The 22,335-nt window shown below is 48.5% G+C and overlaps 1 protein-coding gene and 2 long non-coding RNA genes across 5 annotated transcripts; 1 reads left to right on the top strand and 2 right to left on the bottom strand.

Moving 5' to 3' along the window:
* Positions 1 to 503: 503 nt before the first annotated feature.
* On the bottom strand, positions 504 to 8,508 carry LOC120407045. The gene is made up of 2 exons (XR_005599763.1): positions 8,456 to 8,508; positions 504 to 755 (listed from the first exon to the last, which is right to left on the bottom strand). It is a non-coding gene; the product is annotated as an uncharacterized LOC120407045 (long non-coding RNA).
* A 2,080-nt stretch (positions 8,509 to 10,588) lies between these two features.
* LOC120405607 lies at positions 10,589 to 15,880 on the top strand. Its single transcript, XR_005598718.1, has 3 exons — positions 10,589 to 10,705; positions 13,614 to 13,717; positions 14,851 to 15,880. It is a non-coding gene; the product is annotated as an uncharacterized LOC120405607 (long non-coding RNA).
* Positions 15,881 to 18,250: 2,370 nt separating this feature from the next.
* NEUROG2 (neurogenin 2) lies at positions 18,251 to 21,246 on the bottom strand. 3 transcript variants are annotated; one of them, XM_039539239.1, is made up of 2 exons: positions 21,096 to 21,246; positions 18,251 to 20,442 (listed from the first exon to the last, which is right to left on the bottom strand). In XM_039539239.1, exon 2 carries the CDS (start codon positions 20,439 to 20,441, stop codon positions 19,710 to 19,712), a length of 732 nt encoding a protein of 243 aa, XP_039395173.1. In that variant the 5' UTR covers position 20,442; positions 21,096 to 21,246; the 3' UTR covers positions 18,251 to 19,709. The 3 variants fall into 3 exon arrangements, with proteins under 3 accessions (XP_039395173.1, XP_039395174.1, XP_039395172.1); XM_039539240.1 differs by lacking the exon at positions 21,096 to 21,246 and adding an exon at positions 20,729 to 20,779; XM_039539238.1 differs by having other exon boundaries at positions 18,253 to 20,442; positions 20,890 to 21,246.
* Between the last annotated feature and the right edge of the window lie 1,089 nt (positions 21,247 to 22,335).

Here is a 22,335-nt window from a genome sequence, read left to right as displayed (position 1 = left end):
CTTGTCAGGAAGGGGTTAAAAACCTCCACTGGGCACAGTGAGCCTCAACCCAGCAAGCAGCTGCAAAGCTTGTCAAGCCTGGAGATGGGCATGTCCTTAAAAGGGAGGATCACTGCTTAGTCCGGCTGAGCGTGCCAGCTCTGAAGGAGCAGGATTGCACCTCACCGCCTCCCCAGCCCTTGGAAGCCAGGGCTGCTGCCTGGTGAAACAGCTTGAGAGCCTTGGCCAGACAGGCCCTCTCAGGCAGGTGAAGGAAGGGCCTGTATTTTTTCCCATTCCTCACCCACCCCCCTTTGGCTTCCCAGTGGTGTAGGTTTGTGTTTTTTGTGGGCAGTGGAAGCAGCCTGACTTTTTGTTTGGAGTACTTTAACTCCCCCCTGCAAGGAGGCCGACACCTTGAACAATGCAGCAGCAGGGCTGTTCCCAAGCCTCTGAGACAGCCCCCAGGGGGTGCTAGAGCGGTAATATTACCCATCCATAAAAATAATATCCAAAAACTCTACTGGAGAGAAGCTTTTTTTCATTGGCTCCTTGTGTCTCTGACCGATTGGTTTGAAATCACTGGAGTAATGTTGCTGAAACACTGAAAATTGTTTGCAGATGAAGTTAAAAGGTTCCAGGTGGCAACATTAACTCCAGAGCCTGCATGCCACCAGCCTGTAACTGTCATTCCTCCTCTGAATAGCCTTCATTCTCCACATGGATGGCAAACACAGCAATGCGTGTATTGCTGCAGTTTCTCAGCAAGCAGGAACCTGGGGTGACAGTTACAAGGAAAGCTGTGTTAATTATTTAACAGAAGAGGGAGCAGAATGTAGCTGGAGGACCTGTGTTCCCCTTTGGATTAAACACTGCCTCAGTTAAATCAGTTATGATGCAATCATCACGGAGTCCATCTGCAAGGGGGAGGGGAGGCTAAATGAGTTAGATCCCAGCAGCAGTGCACTGTAGAGGCACTCAGCGGCAACTGCTGCCTATCTGAGGAAGAGCATTTCCAGACAAGCCTCCTAGAACAATGCCCACTGTGCAGTCCCTCCATCCAATCCCCCTGCCACGTGACGCACTCCAACCGTGTGAAGGCCTGCTCCTTCACAGAAAACCGGGATTACACTGGATGTTTATAATGGATTTGCTGAACTGGCCACAGTGCAGTACGGAGGATGCAAATCCTTATCCCCTCCGGAATTGCAGAGCCTCATGGAGCATGCTCTGGCCTCAGCACAGCGCAGTTATTTCTCGCTGACTGTCTGGTCTTAGCTACCCATTTCAATTGACTTTAGCTGGATAAGTCTCATATGGGTGCCTTTATGATCAGTTTCTCATTCACAGGAATAGAGGGAGGTGGAAGAGAGGGCTCAAACAGAAACTTGCTCTCCTTAAAGACAATAGCAGCGCTCCCTTTGAATTCAATGGCAGCAGGCGCAGACACTGAATATTCACAGGAGATACCAAGAGCCGAAAAATAATGTTTCTGCTGAGGTTTCCCATCACTCTTTTGTTTCTACAAAGCCCACCACCTCTCCAGAATGACCACAGCTGCACTAGAGTGGAATAGATTTTATTTTAATCTGGTTTGCCTTCTAATTCCTTAGTTAGATTGTGTCTCTGGTCACTGATTATTCAAAGCAAGGGATATCATAGCCTGGGATTAATCCTTACTGAATGGATGAGCAGGACATCAGCTGCTTCTCCATCACCTCCATCAGGGCTAAGTCTGGCTCTTAGATCTATATGGTGGTGGATACGGTCAGTGATTGAGCTCCTGTTGATACTGAGGGGAGATTGGCATGCAGAGGGCAGGGAGAGCAGAAATAAGTATCAATATCTGCATATGGATCAGGGAGTAGAATATTTTAACGTAGCAAATGCAGGGGTAATTCTGTCCTGACTTACTGTATATCCCATAAACCCCCCCCCCACTGGCCTCAATAGCATTGCACAACAGGTGAGTCAGGCCAGAATCTGGTACCTTTATTTCACCTGGAGACAAATCAAATAGTAGCCAAGAAAAATACATGCTTTTTCTTAGGTATATTTATTGCTGCACGCACCTACCCATCCAAAGCAGGTGGGTAGAAAATGAGAGGGCAGGGGAGAGGCCAGAGCCTCGTCTCCCCCTTAATGCACCAGCCAGAACAGTTGAGCCAGCTCAGGGTGGGTAATAGTTTACTATTTGAATAGATCAGGATCAAGTTTCTACTCCCCACCTGAAACATGGGGAAGTTTGGAAGGAATCATGCCTCTACCCACCCCTGTGCTATTTCTGGAGGGAGGGGGTGCACCAATGCATTGCCCTGTGCACAGGGCAAGAAATGAAAGCAAAATCTAGCCCTCAGAAAGTTAAAGGAGAGTTTTTCCCGTAACTTTGCTATTAAGGGGAAAAAAACAAGACAGCCACTGCAGCAATAAATGAAATGGAGAGTTCCAAGAATATTTCAAACAAAGGTGGAATTAATATTACAATGGAATATCACTTTTCACAATGAAAAATAACATTAATAATGTCGCCTATCTTTTAAATCCACTTTCATCCCCTCTTTCTGTCCCAATCTATTTTTAAATGGATTCAATAAATCTCACAATATATCATTTGTAGATTACACTCAATGTACATGTTTTAAATGAATCCTATGATGAGCTCAGAAACAACTTTAAAAAAAAAGTGTCTCCAGCTCTCATGAATGCAAAGAAAAGTTGAATATGAGCCAAATAGAAGTGATGCCTGCCTGAGTCTGCAGGCAGCCTGAAACAATAGACCAATAGTTCCTAGAGGTGTGAACTGCCCCATTCATCTAGATTCCAAAAGCTTCTGCCACCCCAAGGAGGGATGGTGGGGGGGGGCATTGCCTAAGCACCATTGCCACAGCATGGGGATGGGCCCATGAGAGCTCTAGACTGCTCTGTGCCCACACTGCTCAGAATGCCTTAATTCATCCCTCCCTGGGACTTCAATCTTATATGTCCCAGGCTCACCAAACGAGTGAATAAACAATCTAGAAATGCATGCCTGATAATACAAAATACCATACTGAAAGATGCAAATCTGTGGCATTGGGGAAGCAATGGTAATTTTGCTTGAGGGAGGCCTGATTACAACCTGAGGGCCCCATTCTTGTTGAGTAGACCATTACTCTGTGATTAATCCCTTTTACTTCACTGGGACCACTATTTCAGTAAGGTGCCACAACAGGCATCAGGGGAGCAGAATCTGGTCCTGACTAAGGCCTTGTCTACACCGGCAAGTTTCTGTGCAGTAAAGCAGCTTTCTGCAGTGTAACTGCCGAGGTGTACACACTGCCAAGCCACTTAGTGCACAGAAACTGAGCAGTTGCAGTGCTGTTAAAAAAAAAAAAAACCACCCCCAACAAGAGGCATACAGCTTTCTGTGCCAGGGTACAGTGACGTGGTGCCAGTGTAGACACCATGGTGATTACAGCGCTGCGATTGGCCTCCGGGTGGTATCCCACAATGTCTGTTCTCTCCTCTCTGGTCATCCGTTTGAACTGTACTGCTCTGCCCTCAGATGACCAAACGTGAGCCCCACCCCTTAAATCACCTATAAGCATAGGAATATTGTCATCGGGCAGGTCCAGCCTCCATATAGGCAGTGCCAGCAAGCCTTTAAATAGCAAAAAGCACTCTCAACAGTCATTCTGCACTTGCTCAGACTGTTGTTGAACCACTCCTTGCTGCTGTCAAGGTGCCCTGTGTATGGCTTCATAAGTCACGGCATTAAGGGGTAGGCAAGGTCTCCCAAGATCACGATGGGCATTTTGACTTCCCCTATGGTGATCTTCTGGTTCAGGAAGAAAGTCCCTGCTTGCAGCTTCCTGAACAGGCCAGTGTTCTGAAAGATGCATGCATCATGCACCTTTCCAGATCAGCCTGCATTAATGTCCATGAAACTCACACAGTGATCCACAAGTGCCTGGAGAGCCATTGAGAAATATCCCTTCCGCTTAATATGCTGGGTGGTCTAGAGCCAGAATTGGAATATGTGTGCCACCTATCACTCCTCCACAGTTAGGGAAGCCCATTTGTCCAAAGCCAGCCACAATGTCACACACATTGCCCAGCGTCACAGGCTTTTGGAGCAGGATGCAATTAATGGCCCTGCAGACTTCCATCAACACGAGTCCAACAGTTGACTTTCCCACCGGAACAGGGTTAGCGACCGTTTGGTAGCAGTTTGGTAGCTTCCACAGTGCAATTGCCACATGCTTCTCCAATGGCAGGGCAGCTCTCATTCTCGTGTCCTTGCACAACAGGGCTGGGGCGAGCTCCTCAAGCAATCCCATGAATGTGGCTTTCCTCATGCAAAAGTTCTGCAGCCACTGCTTGTCGTCCCAGACGTGCATGACGATGTGATCTCACAACTCAGTGCTTGCTTCCCGAGCCCAATCCGGCGTTCCACTGTGGTCAGCACCTCCGTGAATGCCACAAGCAATCTCATGTTGTAGATACTACGTGTGGCAAGACCAGTGTCAAACTCCTCTTGCTTTTGTAGTTTAAGAGATAACTCCACTGCCATTCATGATGTGTTAGTGAGAGTGAGCAGCATACTGGTCAGCAGTTTGGGATCCATTCCTGCAGCACGAAGAGGCAAAGTGCGTAGTACACAAACCGTTGAAAGATGGCGCCAAATGTGGATGGAAGCACAAGGATTGCTGGGATGTGAAGCAATGCATCGCGGGGCACTGGGATAGGACCCAAGATGCCCCGCGCCCCCACCGCCTTCCCACAACTCTTAGCGGCAGAAGAGGAAGAAATGCTCTGTGGGATAGCTGCCCAGAGTGCAATGCTCCAGATACAGATGCAAGTGCCACAAGTGTGAACACGCTATTGCACAGGCAGCTGTCAGTGTGAATACACAACAGTGGTTTCCCTTCAGCACTCTCTGAGCGGTGCTGTAACTGCCAGTGTAGACATACCTTAAGGTCTTCAGGAGCTGGCTCCATAACAGTAACTAATATAGCTGTTTTCAAAGCTATAGTGTCTGTCCCTCATTCCCATATAAAACCAGGACAACTGAGGATCTGTTTTTTTTTTAATTTTTTTTTGTCACTGAGGCATCACTGATTATTATATTGTTCAACGTGAGTGTATTATTACATCTGTTTTATTGTATTTAACCATCTCCTTCTTCCCGTCCCCTGTCTTTAAAAAAAATAATCAACCAAACTAATGAGTCCAGCGATGTTAACAGTCAGTTGAGCTATATAACTTGCACGGTCATGCAAGAGGTGGTTTTTGTCTCTCTCCTTAGTTCGGGAGCACCAGTTGATATTAGCAAAGTTGAAGTCTAAACTGCTGTGCTTGATGCTAGGGGCTGAGGGATGCAGTCCCCCTAGAGTAGGCCATCATGTTAATAAGGGTTGATTTGTAAACGGCGTCTACCCCCACCCCCCTTTGCCTGACTCCCGCTTTTCTGCTCAATGGCACAGATGCTGCTTTGTGCTGTCTGGGACCAAGCAGCTATTAGCAGCAAATCCAGCAAGGGAAATTAATGAAGGGGACTACTAATAAAAGACAGCTCAGGACAGCCATACCAACTTGCTCCAAGCAGTAATTAACTTTTTTTAAAAAAACTCATGAAGGTAAATATGCCATCAGCTTTGGTCCAGTCTCTCTTTCTCCTTTATTAAAAGATGAGAGCGAGCAAGATTGTTCATGGGTAGCTAAGGCAATCAATATTCCTTTCCCGTAAGAACAACTTTCAGTAACTTGCTGCACTATTTCTCAAACTCCCTGGCATAGAAACGTTGAGCAATCCTCAGAGACCCAATCCAATCTCTGATTAAAAGTGGCCAAATAAATAAAAAAAGAAAAAAAACTCTGAAGAGAAATAGATTTGAGAGCAAAAATTATTTTAAATGGAAGCGCTGCTCTTTTGTTATCTAATGTTCTTGCTTTTCTTTCATCACATATTCTGAATTCAATACCCCATGCTAATGATTGTAGATTTAAAAATAGCAGACAGAATAAAGCTAGATGCTTGCAGACAGATCTCAGAGCCCCATTGGCAGTTCAGCTGAGTTTAGTTTTGACCATTCAGGACCAACTACTAGAGCCAAATTTGCCCCCACTTAGTCCTATGCAATCCCACTGAAGTTATGCAACCTTTTATGTTCACAGTTTAATAGATTTTAAGACCAGCAGGAACCTTTATGATCATGGAGTTAGATGCCTAAATATCTTTGAAGATCTGGGAGTTGGTGTCTAAATACTGGGACAGATCTTGTGACTCCTATTTGGATAAAACTCTCACTGAACACAATGGGATTTTTGCCTAAGTAAGTAGGGCTGTAGAAATGGGCTCATTATACAAGAAGTGCACACAGTTGAGATTTTGCAGAGGATATTTATCTAGATCCTTTTAAATATACACTAACAATACTGCCTGGGCCAGATCAGCTTACAGTGAAAGATAAATTTTTACAGGACCCAGTCAACATAGGATTTGTTTCTGTGTTTCTATGGACAGTGTGTCTCCAACTTTTGCATTTATCGATACCCTCATTGACCCATCCCTTTTCCCAACAGCCAAGTCCCTAGTTCTCAGAAGGTTTCCTTTTGCAGAGCAATTCAAAGGGCTTATAGTCTATTTATTGTGTATGAAAATCACTAATTGAGGAGATTATAAATAGAACATTTTCTGTTTGCTTGGGCACATGCATATATTTGCAAGTGTGACCCTTACACTGGGATCTGCATATACTGCCAGTCTGAAAGAGAGTGCCTGTATTTCTGAGTATGATTGTTGTCCTTACCTACAAAAATAAGATTAGGGAAAGCAGTTACTGTCTACTGTTCAACAGCTTGAATGTACTGGTGAGTGCAGCTGCCTTGAGCGCTTTGCCACAGAGTCAAACTCTTCCCAATAAGCCTTCTATGCTTGCTTGAAAAACACAGGCTTAGCCTTCATTTAACCGTTAGCCTTGCTTCTGGCTCAGTTTTATTCCTTCACGCTGAGTTTATCTGATTACTTCAGCTGGGTGAAACAGAAGGCCTGTTGACATCACCAGTGAATACTCTGGCCTTGTATATGGCTCTGAAGCAGCCATCTAACATTTCATAAAGATGCAGAAATCAACTTTGGAGCAGCATTGGGAAAGCTTGGATGTAAAGCATGTATTAAACAGATTCTGCACTCATTCGTCACAAAGGAAGCAGCGCACCTATCTGCATGCAGCAAGTGGTGTTTCTTCATTGCAAAGTGGCCTTTCAAAAACACACAAATAGCATATTACAAATAAAGCCCATTGTTTTGATCATTTAAGATCTACAGTGTCTTTCCATGCTGCAAACCTCTCATTTGTCAATTTTGAAAAGCACAGAATGCAAGATGGCCTGAGAGCCAAAGTATGGATCCATCTCTGAACTCTTACAACTTTTTGGGAATGTTTGGATCTGAAGTTTTGGTTCCAGCCCAATTCTAAACCTGATTGTGATGAGCTGCTTTTCCTATAACTTTATTAGTATTTTGTCACACTTGGATGGCTGCTTGTGAATTCAGTACACCTCTACCCTGATATAACGCTGTCCTCGGGAGCCAAAAAATCTTACCGCGTTATAGGTGAAACCACGATATATTGAACTTGCTTTTATGCACTGGAGCGCGCAGCCCCCGCCCATTGCTCCCCCCCGGAGCGCTGCTTTACCGCATTATATCCAAATTCATGTTATATCGGGGTAGAGGTGTATTTATTAGTGTACTGGGGAAATGAAGTTCTTTGTCTCACTACACCAGATGTTACAAAAGTCCCACCATTTCCTTCAAATGTGCCTCAACACTTGACCAGGCAAGACAACTTGCAGGGATAAGAAAGAGTGCGGTCTCCCTGACCATTCAGTCTTTGGGTTCTCTGCAGAGACTGCTAAGAAGGTTGCTGATTGTAATAGTAGTTTTAGCAGTGTGGATACATGCCCTGCTCACATGATTCCATATCTATTGCTCTTTCTCCATCTCTGAGACAAGACACACCCCACTAGAGTCACCAACAAGGTACAGTTGTCAGGGGTCTGCTTTTTTCTGTTATCTCCTTGGTGGTGTTTTTTCTACTTTTAACTTTAATTACCACTATGATGCTGATGATACAGAACTATAGCTATCCTTTGACACCTCTAGAGACTCCTCCCTGACTAACCTTCTCCAAATAGACTCCCTCATCTCCCATACTGGGAAATCTCCTTCCCCCTACCCAGGGCCGCCCAGAGGATTCCGGGGGCACTTTGGCAGCGGGTCCCGGAACAGAAGAGGCCCCCCGCCGCCGAAGACCGGGCTGCGCTTCGACAACGACGACGACGACGACGACGGCGGCGGGTCCGGCTTCGCCCCCCCCCCCGCCTGGCCCCGGCCCCGGCACCGGCCCCGGCCCGGGCCGCTGCCCCCGCTTCTCCCCCGCCGCCTGGCCCCGGCCCCCGCTTCTCCCCGGCCCCGGCCTCGGCCTCTTACCGAGCGCGTCGCTGGCAGGGCCTGAGCTCCGTCCCGCTCAGAGCCGCGTGGTGAGGGGGCGGGGCTGCGAGCTCCACGCCGAGCGGAGGCAGCTGCCCCGCCACCTCCCCAAGCCGCTCTGAGCGGGGCGGGGCTCAGGCCCTGTTGGAGCTCCCAGCCCCGCCTCCTCACCATGCGGCTCGGGGCGGGGCTCAGGGGCTCGGCCGGAGTCTCGGCGCTTGATGCGCCGAGGCTCCAGGAGAGGGGCGGAGGCGGGAGCCTCCGCTCTTCTCTTGGGGGCCCCTGCGGAGCCCGGGGCAAATTGCCCCCTTTGCCCCCCCCTCTGGGCGGCCCTGCCCCTACCTCAGTAACATCATGTAACCCACTGCCTCAGCTTCAGCTCTGCTCATCCATGTCTTTATCTCCTTTTCCCTTGACAACGCATTTCTCTTCTATATGGTCTCCTAAAATTAAGACCTCCAGACACCTGTATGCAGAGGAAGCGGCTGCTTGCTTTCTTCCACACAAACATCACCATATCAACTTCATCCTCATGGGCTCCTCATTCATTTCTGGGTCAAGTTCAAAACTGCCCTCCTAAAGCCTTCCATGACCTCCATGCAGCCTGTCTCCCAGATGACATCCCTCTCTAATCCCCTCCCTGATGCCCTAACCCCATCCTCCCCACTCTCAGTGCAATAGCCTCTGGCAGAATGACCCTTCTGTATTTGTTAGCTAGCCTATCCCAAAGGAAAATTCATGGCAGAAGGCTACTGTCATCTCCACCAACCAAGAAGCAAGAGGTAAAAAGACTGATCCTCCTATACTTATACAAGGTTAGCATTACTCCTTTCCCATCAGCCTATATATTTCTTGAGTTTTCAGCAGTTTGAATCCCTGCTACAGGAATTACTCCAGTAGTTGGTAGCAGTAGCAGGCAATTATCCTGCAGTGGACCAGCCATTAAAGAGGGGAGGGGACACATTGTCAGCACATTTCAGAAGCATGAAGAACTACTTCCCTGCCACCTCCTCTCCTTCCACAGAAAGTCAGATGAGGAAGGAGGGGGAAAAGACAGAAAGGGAGGGAAAAGCCACGCAGAGGAGAATAACTCACTCTGAGCCAGGCATACCTCAGTTTCCAGGCAAGTGTCCCTCCCTCCTGTTATCTCTCTGTGTTCCAGGTCCCTGAACTCTCTACTCTTCTCCCCGCTGGCTACATCCACACTGCTCACTGCCTCCCTGTTCCATGTGTTTATTAGTAGTAGTAATTATTGTATTTTATTTATTATTTTTCCCTGTCAAATGGGGATGAGGAGAAGCCTACAACAAGCTGTTTTTAACTTCTCTGCCACATCAGCTCTCTATCTCATTCCAAATATCATATGAAAAACAATATTTTCTCCTTTGACTATTAGTTGTATGTACTGTTTGCATTACAATAGTGCCTAGAGCCTATTGTGCAAGGCACTGTATAAACACATGATGACAAAAGTCCCTGCCCCAAAGACCTTACAGTCTAAATAAACAGGAAAGACAAAAGGGTGAGAAGGGAAACAAAGATGAAGTGATTTGCCCAAGGTCACCCAGCAGGTCAGCGGCAAAACTGGGAATAGACCCCAAGTCTCCAGACTCCCAGCCCAGTGACTTGTTTTTCCTTTCCCCCTATTATTTTAGGGCCCAATCATGCAATGATTTACTTACATGCTTAACGTTACACACTGTGAAAAGTCCTATTGTTAAAAGCATGTGTAAGTCTTCGTGGGATCATGACCTTGCTAACTATTTAACTGGACTTGTGTGCACAAGAACCCTGTAAATATTTTGGGATAGAGTTTGTAGGAAAGATAGTATGCAGAATTGTAGTGCATGCATATTTAATTACCGTCCCATGTATAATATATATGTTGATATGTGGCATCAACTACACCATTAAAGGCCCCTGTCTTATGCACATGCAGAACTTTACACAGCTGCCTAGTCCCAATGGAGTTAATGTCAATGGGACTCCTCATGGGTGCAAATTTCCACAGGAGCTTTTGTCACTGAAGGACCTGGACCTAGTTTAGGATTGTCTCAAGGTGACATTGGCACTTTAAGAAATAAATGGTCTGTACACCTGTGGCTGGTAAGTTGCTCACTCCCTTCCCCTCTTCTACCCACTTAGGCTTTCAAAAGGGCACCTGGGTTGGGGCCTAAATGAAAAAGGTCCCTGAAGGAAGTCAGATGAAAGCTGCTTGGAAGGCCCCTGAAAGAAGTTAAGTGAGAACTGGTGAGTCAGAGCTGCCTAAGACCATTGACTGAGGGAGACAGAGAAGGGCAGGTGAAAGCTGCCTCAGGAGGAGAGGAGACCCCCAGAAAGAAGTAGCAGAGGAAAGCTCTTACAGTGAGCTATTGGGAAGAACAAAAGGCTGTTATTGGCCAGAGCTGGCAATCCCCTGACAGATTAAAGGAGAGCTTGTCCAGAGGCCCTTAGGAAGATGGGGAGGAACCCAGCTGGTTAGGGGAACAAGGGGTTGGCCCTGGAGGGCAGTTCCCTGAGCCAGGAAAGGACTGCAGGCAGTGAGGCCTGGCTGACTGGAATATTGCCGGTAGCTCTGTTTCAGGAGACCTGAGCTGGGACTACCAGAAAAGACTTGTGGGAGAGAACTAGGTCTTAATTCTCAGGGAGAAGGGACCATGATAGAGTGCTTAATAACTTCCTGCTGGATGATGGTGGCAGAGGGGGAATTGTTGACCTTTCAATGGGATTGAAGAGTTACTGTATTATAACTTAGTTTTACTTTGGGGTTTTGAGAAGTTTTACTATGAGGATCTGTGGGCTGTGGCAGTTGAATTTCTTGCTAAGAGAGACAATGTTACTTTGCACTGGTGGATTCCAAGGGGGAAACTGAGGCAGATCAGCATGTCATACTATGGCCTGCCAGAGGGGGTACTCCAGGTAGGGCCACCCTATGGCAAGGATCTATGTGGATTTTCAGTATCAGTTCTGTTTTTCATGGGTTTGAGGGATCATTGTACAAGTTACATTAAAAGTTGTTGAATCTTATTGTTACAGAACTTCACAAACATTTTTTGTGGACAAGTGGGGGGTTATTTATTATAGAGGTGCTACATTTAAGTTAAGTTTTACATATATTTTCTGAGGTAAAGAGTTTTTTAACTTTGAAAACACAAAATAGTTGATCTTTTCAATATAAAACAACTTTGAAGCTGCTGAAATATCCAATATCAAAAATCATGCAGTGATTGCATACCTGGTAATGCTGCAAAAATTACAATCCCGTAATAACCGTATACATCCTAACTGAATTACTTGAAAGTACAATCGGATTACTTGTTTCTCTGGCATGTCAAACGTTATGACAAGCTAATTTAAAAATGACACATGCAAGACCTGATTTTGCATTCCTTGTGTACTAAAAACTTGCATGGAGTGCAGGCTCAGACCCACAAAGAAACGAAATAAGAATGCAAAACAAATTCCTCATCTTTAATTGCATATAAACTAAAGGATTGGTGACAAATCCACATATTCAGTGGAAAATAATCTTCTATTATTGGGAGGGGGTGAGATCTGTTGCTCCTGGTTCTTAGCTGCAAACTGTCTATGTATGTTCAGATTTACCCGGGAACATAAATTGGTTGAATTTACAGTTCTTAGATTTTATTGTCTAGCCTCCTACACTTAATTTTGCAGCGTGATCAGTTCCTGGATGGAGTGAGGGTGGGGAACAGCTGATCAACAGCCCTAGCCATTCATGCACTAAAGCCCCACTTTCTCTTTGCTTCCAGACATTTGTCTAGGGGGAGGAGGGTGGAATCTTTGTTTAAATTACACAGCCGAATTATGGCTGTGTCAAGAACACTCTTTTTAGTTATGACGATATGTTGCAAGATTTATGCCTTACGTGAAAGAAAGCAAACGCAAGCCCTGGGGGTTAGGCTTTTGTCACACTGGCACTGCTTTGGCTTCTCGTCGCTATTCTGATGCCAAGGAGGGCAGTAAACCCCCATGAGAGTCATAGAACTGCCCGCTGAGCTCTGACGGTGCAGAGAAGCTTTTATGCCCAAAGACAATACACACAGGGATCATAAACTCGTTGTAAAGGGAAGATGACCTCTCTGTCAGGAGGAATTACGTTTTTATGGCAAGGTGCTGCTATGGAAACCAGCTCCTATTTTCCCCCACTTATTTGGAACGGGCAGGGTTCCATTTTACAGCCCACTCCCAGCACATATTGACTTTATTGGTGATAGGCTAATGGCCTGATTTCCTTCCTTCCTCCCCGCTCTTGGGAAATGCTCAGCACCCACATCTCCAGCTGAAGTCAGTAGGGAGTGGGGACGCTCAGCACCTGTAAACGTCCGCTCTCGGGGGATAGACAAATAGTCCCCACTTTGTCCGCTTTGAAGTATTTGCAGGAAACGCTAAAATAGACTGGATAGCACTTGTGGTTTTGCCTCCTCGAGCCCAACAGGGGGAGCCCGTCTATGTTTTAATAAGCAAAAATGTTAACAAAAATCACCTCAGATCTTAGAGGGGAATGTGTTTGAAATCTGCCCCGCCTTGTGCCATCAATTGTAGGTATCAGTACAGTATCTGCCTTCAGCCACGTGGTGTCTGTTTCACTGGTGAGGCATTGTGCTTAACCTGCATACACTCCACTAACTGTAAAAGGGGGCAGCTCAGGGTTATTTTCAAATTGCGCATTTCAGAAATTAGAGCCGTGGTAGCCTGAAGGCCCGTGATCCTCCCACAGGCAGAGGCTGCTTCAGCGGTAGCTACAGAGACATGAACTGCTGTCAGGCACATGCCCTACTGGGTGGGAGAGGGTCTTTTATTTGCAAGCGACAGAGGCTGACAGGGCAGAGTGGTGATCCTCCCTCCCGCCCCCTCTGTATTCGGGCAGAGCGGCTCACATTGGGTTTACAGACAGTAAATGATAAAAACATCTGAACGGCTGGATGAGTGGGGAATGCAAGTGAAACCAGCAGGTTTCAATAAGGGACAGGAATTGTAATGTACACGAGTAGGATCCGTTCACATCCCCTTCTCCCCAAGTCTTCAATGCCATAGCTGTGGAGGAATGATTAGCTTTTCTAGTACACATTCAGCTCGCTTCCCTGGGACACGTTATTGCTCAGTTTAATGGAACTGTGTATCTCTCTCAACTCAGGAGATTCCTATTCATCCCCAGAAACCATAAAACGAGCTTTCCCCTGGAGCCGTGTAAAAGAAACTTCGAAGACTCTGTGGGCTACATTGTACCCCCCGCCCCAGGTGAGGTTCAATGGGACTCATCTCCGCTAGAATTCTTTTTATTGTCCGAATCCAAAACTCAGCTGCACCCACCACGTTCTTGCCTGGATTTGGGTGGAAACCACTGAGTTGACCAAGGCATAGAATCGTAAGACTGGAAGGGACCTCAAGAGGTCATCTAGTCCAGTCCCCTGCACTCATGGCAGGATTAAGTATTAGACCATCCCTGATAGGTGTTTGTCTAACCTGCCCTTTAAAATCTCCAGTGATGGAGATTCCACAGCCTCCCTCCTCAATATATTCCAGTGCTTAACAACCCTGACAGTTGGGAAGTTTTTCCTAATGTCCAACCTAAATGGGCTGCAATTTAAGCCCATTGCTTCTTGTCCTATTCTCAGAGGTTAAGAACAATTTTTCTCCCCCCCCCCCGTGTAACAGTTTTCAAGCACATAAAAATGTTATCATGTCCCCTCTGTCTTAGCTTTTCCACACTAAACAACCCCCTCTTTTTTTTTAATCTTCCCTCATAGGTCATGTTTCCTAGATCTTTAATAATTTTTGTTGCTCTTCACTGGACTTTCTCCAATTTGTCCCCATCCTTCCTGAAATGTGGTGTCGAGAACTGGACACAGCTGATGGTGGTTTCCACTCAAATCCATATGTATGTTCACCTTTGATCCGATCTGACTTATTGCCAGAGTGAACCTAGGTGAATCTGGAGCATTTTGAAGGTCCCTGAAAGACCCGCCTCAAGTTTCTGGTTCATAAGGAACCCCTCAAACCAGGCTTTGTAAAGTAATGATATGTTGTGAAGGCTAGGACTATAACGGAGTTTAAAAGAGAACTGGATAAATTCATGGTGGTGAAGTCCATTAATGGCTATTAGCCAGGATGGGTAAGGAATGGTGTCCCTAGCCTCTGTTTGTTTGTCAGAGGGTGGAGATGGATGGCAGGAGAGAGATCACTTGATCATTACCTGTTCTGTTCACTCCCTCTGGGGCACCTGGCATTGGCCACTGTCAGTAGACAGGATACTGGGCTAGATGGACCTTTGGTCTGACCCGGTATGGCCGTTCTTATGTTATGTTAATATTTTCCCATTCCTGTAGCCCTACCGCTAACCAGTGCATGGCGTTTATTCCCACTACTGTTAGGACAAGGCGCTCTCTCGTCTAGCCCATGAACAAGGCCCTGGAGACTGGAAATAAACAGGGAGAAGAAATGTCCTGCTCCAAGTCCTGTGCTGCCTTGCTGAGAGCTGGAAGGAGCCCGGAAAAGAATAATGAAATGCTAATCACCTGGGCGCGTTGCTCATCACACCTGCGTGGTAGCCTTTAATAGGGAGAAAACTTATCCTTTGTGGGGATAGGAGCTCACGAGCCTTTTAAAAGTGCATGTGGGACAGAGATTTGGTGGGACAATGGAGTCGGTGGGGCTTGGCTTGAAAAGAGAAAAGCAATATTCCCACTCTCTTTGCATTCCTAGAGTTTGGTTATTAAAAGGGATGGTTAAGAAGCTAGTCTGACGCGCTGCCCCACACGCTCAGTGGCCTGAGAGAGTGGGTCTTGTTTTGTTCCTCCAGGCCAATGGCAGATTTGGGGGGACCCAGCCTGAGATTGCTGGCCACATCAAAGCAGTGATTATGCAAATACCCACTTTTTAAAAAAAGAATTATTTATCCCACAATAACCCCCTGCCAGGGTGGGAAACAATAGATCTGGCCGGATAGCAATTCTAGCCCAAGGCTGCCGGGGAGGGGTGGGGGGAGAGAACCCCGCAAGTTTTATTGGGCTAACCTAATTTCACTAATTCTCTTTTCACACGTTTTTCTTTGGGGACTGCGTTTTAAGGGCCGGGTTTCACGCTCCCAGGATCTCGTGGCACCGGGCGAATTCATGGGCTGCGCATTTTATTTAATTAATACATCCATCCGCGCCGGTTCCTTGGTGGGGATTGGCGCCTTTGTAAAGAGTTCCAGGTGTTTGTCCCCAGAAGTCACCCAGTGCTCTAGGGTGGATGATGACGATGGGACCGATTGATTTTCATTAGTGACAGTGCTATAAATCTGGAGGTAACGCCACCGAGGTCAGGGGAGTTAGCAGGACGTTTAAGGAGGAGGAGGAGGACTCTTGGCTGGAAGTGTGGGTAATTACCCAGCCTGTATCAGATCCCCCCCTCTCTCTTGGTAATATACGGGCTGTTGAGAGCTGTGCTGCTTAAGGCTGAAAGTGAACCAGAGCTACAGCCCTCCGACTACTTCTGGGCTTTGACCTATTGCCCGGCGGCTCCTCCGCCTATCCCAGACGCTGTATGCTGGCTGTCCTCCCTGGCGACCTGGGCTGAGATCGCCCAGGGTGAATCGTTCCCCTACAGCCCGTGTGTAGATCCTGTTCCTTGGCGGTTCGCAGGGGAGCCCCCGCTCTGCGGGACTCGTGTGCTCCGACAAGGGCTCAAGCTGCTGCTCTCCGCTCCCGCCCCCCTTCCAGGGCCGCTCAAAGTCGATAAAAGAGGAGCGAGCTCGGGTACCTGCCTCTGTCCACGTCTCCATCCTTCGCCTCCAGCTTGAGGTGGAGATCAGCTGGGGCTGGATTATTGCCGGTTTATGGGGCCCCAAGGCTTGTGTATTGTAACCCCTCTTCCTTTATAAAAGGGGCCGCGTGATCTGCCCTCTCCACTTTGTTTCCTTTCGCGTCTAGAGAACAATAAGGAAGGACGGAGCCAGGCACTACACGGCGGCAGTGAAGGGGGCAGAATCGGGCCCAAAGCCTCGCACTTAATTTAGATCCCACCCCCCAGATTTCTGTCAGTTAGTTGCTTTCAGAGAAACAGACCTCTAACATGGCACGTCTTGGAAAAAATCCAGTCGACTTTCTAGTCATCTACGCACAACCAATTACTGCAAGCGCTGCCAAGTGAATAAAAAGCGCTGCCAGGGTGGTGATCAGCCTAAAACTCTGGCTTCATAAACTGATGCCACTGAGGATCTAGACATAATTCCACAGTTGTTCCGCCGCAAAGGAAAACAGCAATGTAACTTCTCCCAAGACTGTACCTTTTTTGTAAAACAACTTCAGCAGTGAATAGAAACGAGGTCTATGCACGCAAAAGGACCAGAATGTCTATGCCATAATATTTATCACCTAGCTATATGTTCAAATGCGCATTTCTCAGATCTATATTCTGGGTACGTACGTACACACACACACACATGACGACGACGACTAAGAATAGCATCGGGGTGGCAGAACCTTCAGTCGTACAGCAAGCAAGGGCCTGCAGGGGACCTACTATTTCACACTATCCCTACGATACTCTCCTTGTGGCTGAAATCCTGCTCAGTAGCACTGAAGACTATAGGTCAGTGTTGGTGTGTGTTTGAATAGTTTATTATAGTGGGGAGGGAATCATTTAATATTTAACGATTTTAAATGGGTAGTTCCTCGTGTGTGTGTGTATTAAATAAGTGGACGTGATTAAATGAGGGATAAGTGATTGTCGAGAACATACAGAACGATGGCGTTCTTAGAACAACGCAAGCAGCTGTTACTGGGTCTTAGGGGTGTTTTTTCTTTGAGGATCATCGATCCGCTAGAAACCTCCACCAGCCTTCACAGTGCACTGGATCGATGTTGTAAAACTTTTATACAGTACACTGTTTGGGGTGAAGAAAACTTCCTATGCGTGCCCAGCAGCAATTTCTAAAAAGCTGGAATAAATTGATTCTTTCCCCTTTTTGTCCTTAAACTAAAACATATGACCTGAACAAAAAAGTAGCTAACTTCTATCGATGTCACAGAACAGTCCTGAAGTAATTCGAGTATGCACACCTGGTCACTTCAAAAAAATAGGATTTTGTTCTAAATTTTCTGAGTGTTTCCTGGGCTGAGATGATGTTGGCCAAGGATGCAGCCCGGACAGAAGTTTTGTGTGTTGTGAGCGGGTTGCTAGAGCAGATGCTTTGAGTAAATTAATAGCTCTGTGTAACGGGATCTATGGCTTCCTGATCATTGCCGGCGAGGCTCCGTTTGGTAAATTCGTTGTCCGTTGGAAACAATAGTGATGGTATAAAATCATAAACCTCTGAGGCACAGAGAAAGCATCGACTTCATACGAATACATTTACTCTTATGCCTTTCCATTTAAACCGAGGGAGTGATCGGATTAAACGGCTATTTCAACCAGTTTATCTCACTGGATTTGTACAGATGAGAATTTATCACGTTACTTCCTTCTGTGTCAATCCACACGTAGAAAGACACTGCAAATAGCAGGGCAAAAATCTTCAGTGCACTTTCCCTGAATTTAAATTAACTGCAAGGTTTAAAGGGGCTGTGTTCTCGCTTTCCTCAGCGTTGCAGCATGAGTCAACTGACCAAGCAGCCCCAACTTCACAGCAGCTCTGGATTTATACACAGTACAGGCTAGTGGATTTATTTGTATGACCCAGAGCACGATAAAGCTGTGACGATTTAACGTCATGAAAGGTAAAGGCATTGTCTCTAGCTGTACCTTTCCAGTTCTCTTCAATCGTGGGTTAACAGTAACTTTGTAAAATCATGTAATTTCGGCGGAAGTCTTAAACCAGTAGAATTATTTTGAGAGTAAAATAACTTAATTTCACTCTTTATTTCGAAAACGTAAGTTATTTATTTAAAAGTAGCTTTTTGCTATTTATGGTCTGCTCGTTCACGTCTACACCTCGCCCCTCTTTCTAGGGAACTATATACGCTTCTTCCGGGTGTTGTCTCTAAGCACCGCAATCGCTTTGCCCTGTGTTTATCTACATGGAAACACGCAAATATACCTAGTGTCTGTATTAATAACACCTGATCCTATTCTACCTACGCTGAGCTCCTTTGCTGAATTGGCTTTTGGGGGATGGGGGGGGGGTTAAGTCACTTAGCATCTCGTAGAAATGCCCCCTAAACTTTCGTGGTTACCATAAATGACACTCGCCCCTTTTGCTGCCGGATGATACGTAAACATTCCAATCAGAAACGCTACACAAGTTATGAAAATTATATACTTTATTTATCTTAAGAACACTCCCTTTGCTCTTCAGCTGTAAATACATACTAGAATAAACTCTGTGAAATATACAAAAAATACATATCTTCCATGAAATCTTTCTTTTATAATAAATAGATGTGAACACGTGTGTGGCTGATCGCTATAATGCTCCGTGTCTGTTTAGGTTTTCAGTCTGTTGATTTATTTTTAATCTCTTGAAAGAATGGGGGAGTGCCTCGTCCCCTAAAGGGTCGAGATAAATAATGCATGAGGTAATCCTCCCTCCTGATTTCCCCCCCCCTTTTCCTCTACATTTTTTTCCTTTTGAGGGAGAGTTCAGCCTAAATTTCCACGCTTGCATTCAATCATTACAAAGCCTACAAATTATACAATGACTTCTAACCTGGGCCTCGAACAAAACAACTTTTCCCCCCTTATAAATCATAAGAGACAGATGGCAAAATAGGGGGAGGGAGCAGGAACGAGAAGGACGGGACAAAAACGCATTGTGACAAAGCTGGGAAACTGAACAAAGTGCACATCAGAGAGGAAAAGTTTGGTTTGACAGGTGAAATTCCCACAGCCTTGAGGCAGCACTGGGAAGAAAGCAGATGCCAGGCATTGCAAATCTGTGGCTAATATTGTTACCGGCCCTATAGTTCAGCTGCGCAAGTACTTTTCCGTCATACATTAACGTGTCAGTGAAGAATCCAAGGTGACCAGAGCACATCACGCAGTGGCGCTTCCTTGGCAGATTCACAGGCCCCGCCGTCCCTTTGGGCGTCCGCCTCGTTCGCAGCCCTTCCCCTGCGCTCGGCCTCCTCGTGTGTCTCCGCCAGAGGTTCCCCTGCGGGGCGGGGGCTGTTCCTAACCCCAGCTTGGGTCAGATCCACTGTGACCTTCCCCCATCTCGCCTGGGAACTCCGCCAGCCCCCGCGCACCGTATTGCACCAGCACGACGCGAGGGCCCGGGCCGGCCGCACCGCCGGGGCGAGGGGGGCTGCTAGATAAAGTCCCTGGCCAGCGGGCGAGGCGGCGCGTAGCGGTGCTGGTCGGGCTGCCAGTAGTCCATGTCCGAGGCGGGGCTGGCGGGCGATAAAGTGCAGCTGTAGGAGGAGGAGGAGGCGGAGGAGGAGGAGAGGGGGCTGTCGGTGCAGCTCCAGGAGGAGGCGGGCGAGGGGCTGCTGGCGGTGCTGGCGGGCGCGCCGCCGGGGCTCAGCAGCATGGCCTCGGGGAAGAGGGCTCCCGGCAGGCCGGCGGCGCCGCAGTGGTCGGCCAGGCGCAGGGTCTCGGTCAGCGCCCAGATGTAGTTGTGCGCGAAGCGCAGCGTCTCGATCTTGGTGAGCTTGGCGTCCTCGGGGAAGGTGGGCAGCACCTCGCGCAGCGCGTCCAGCGCCGCGTTCAGGTTGTGCATGCGGTTCCGCTCCCGGTTGTTGGCCTTCAGCCGCCGGCTCTTCTTGATCCGCTGCACCGTCTCGGCTGTCCTGGTCCCCCGGGAGCCGGCCCGGGCCCGGCCGGAGCGCCGCTTGCACTCGTGCCGCCTCAGGCTCAGCTGCAGCCGCGCCTGCTGCTCCTCTGCCGGGCGGGCTGGCGAGGGCGCCTGGAGTTCATCGTCCTCCTCTTCCTCGGAGCTGGAGGAGAGCGGGGTGAGCGAGGGGGAGCAGGGCGAGGCCGGGCCCAGCAGCAGCAGCTCCCCCTCCGCCTGCAGCTCCAGGCTCTCCGGCTTCACGAACATCCTGCAACGAGAGCGGGAGAAGCCCCGTCATCGCGCCGTGTCCCCGCATCTCAGGGCTGCAGGCCGCCCGCTCCGGGAGCGGGGCGCTCACCTGGCCTGGCAGCACCGCGCCCCCCGGCTCCCTGCCCACCCTGGGCCGTGGAGCTGTCACGCGCCCATTGACACGCGCCGCGACCTGCCCCCCGCGCTCTCTACGGCACGTCGCCTCCGCGCCCGCTCTGGCTCTAGCCCCGCCAGTAAACTCCGAGCAGCCGGCGCCGTCAAGGAAGGCAGGGCTGCGTTCCCACCCCGCTGGGAACCTGACATCTCCCCCTTTGAAACAGCTGCAGCGGGGCAGGCCGGCACGCGGGCAGAGAGAAGCGGCCGGGCTTAGCAGCAAGGCATTTTGCTCTCAGCAACTGAGGGGTTTTTTTTGCGCAAAGTTTGAAGCAGAGACCCGGTGACTTACTTGGCTCCCCTTTACACTGTCTGTCTCTTGGCGGAGTGCTCTCGCCCTGCACTGGCCCTCACTGCAATCTTCAGGGACAGATTTGCGTGTGTCCCCCCTTCCTCCCTCCCTGCTCCTGGAGAGGGTCCCACTGTTACAGGGGGCGGGGGTCCAGCTGCCTTTGCCAGAGAGGAGTTGAAGAAGGGCCGGTTGCCTGCTGCCTCTACCTGGGATCTGTTGGTGGGGTGTGGGAGAGCGAGTCCTGGTGGGGCCGGCTGCTGGCACGCGCCCCGGCACTCCAGTTAAAGTGAAGCTGCTTGAGGTTCAGTGGCTGTGTGTCTGGCACACGACTCTCCTTAAAACCCCTTATATATACCCCCCCGAAAACAATCAAATCTACCCCCGGGGCCCCTTGAGCTTTCCCCTCCCCCTCCCAGGGTTTATGCTTTCTTTTCATTTCATTTATCATCACTCATCTCATTCTTTTTTCCCCCTCTCTCTCTTTTAAAGCCCCCTGCACCCTTTGCCTCCCTCCCCTGTCTTTCTTTTATCTGATCCCCATAAAGTGTGTGGTGCAGCCCCGGCTGCTCTGCGGTGTGATTGGTGCCTCGCGCTCGGTTGGAGCGTGCCGCTAATTTATTAATGAATGGGGGTCGCGAGGCGCAGCTGGCCAATCAGGGAGTCCCGCTAGCCACGCGCGCTGGAGCCTGCTCCTTTTCAGCAGCTCATTAGGCTGGAGGGCAGCGAAGGGGAGGGGGACTATAGTATCCAAAACTCAACCCCCCTCCAGTCCCCTCTCCCCGCAGACTCGGATGCACAGAGAGACGGACGTCCCGGCCCGGGACACACAGACGCACCGGTAGAAAAGATGAAGCATGAGCTGATGTATCAGATTCCACTGAGAACAAGGGCAGCTCAGTGGCTGATACTCAATGAAATTCTGTGCCGCACAGTTTACACCCTACATTGACAACTGAAAGATACAATGGTGGGAAGCACGTGTGTCCGTATAGGTCTATCCAAATAATATTGTGGGCGTGGTGTAGTACTATCTTGAGCTGGGGGGTGGGGTGCGGAGTAGAACGACCTCTAATGTGTGGTACTGGATGGGGGTGGGGAGGAGGAGGTTTTTAGCTTTGCATGGTGGAGGGCATGAAGTAGGGTTGTGTCCGTGTCTGGGGAGAGACTCCTCGTGCAAAGATGTGAAGAAGGAAGGTGTCCGTTGCTGGCTAGGTGTTGCAAGCCTGGAGCAAGATTATCTACGCCTTTCTGGGGAGGGGCGTGTGTGTAAGGGTAGCAGGTGTGGAGCAGGGCAATGGCTGTGTCAGAATAGAGGGGTGTGTGTGTGTGTGGCGTGGAAGCTCACGTGCAGTTATCTGGTACGTGGTGGGAGAACTCTTGTCTCCAAGGCGTAACTACCAGCTCTTCAGTGAATGAGCTGCATTCCGGCTCCTCATCCTGTGTGCT

Source organism: Mauremys reevesii, linkage group 5, assembly GCF_016161935.1.
Source record: "Mauremys reevesii isolate NIE-2019 linkage group 5, ASM1616193v1, whole genome shotgun sequence".
NCBI lineage: Eukaryota > Metazoa > Chordata > Testudines > Geoemydidae > Mauremys > Mauremys reevesii.
Note: the sequence above shows the minus strand (reverse complement) of the source record. Positions and strands in the feature narration are given on the sequence as shown.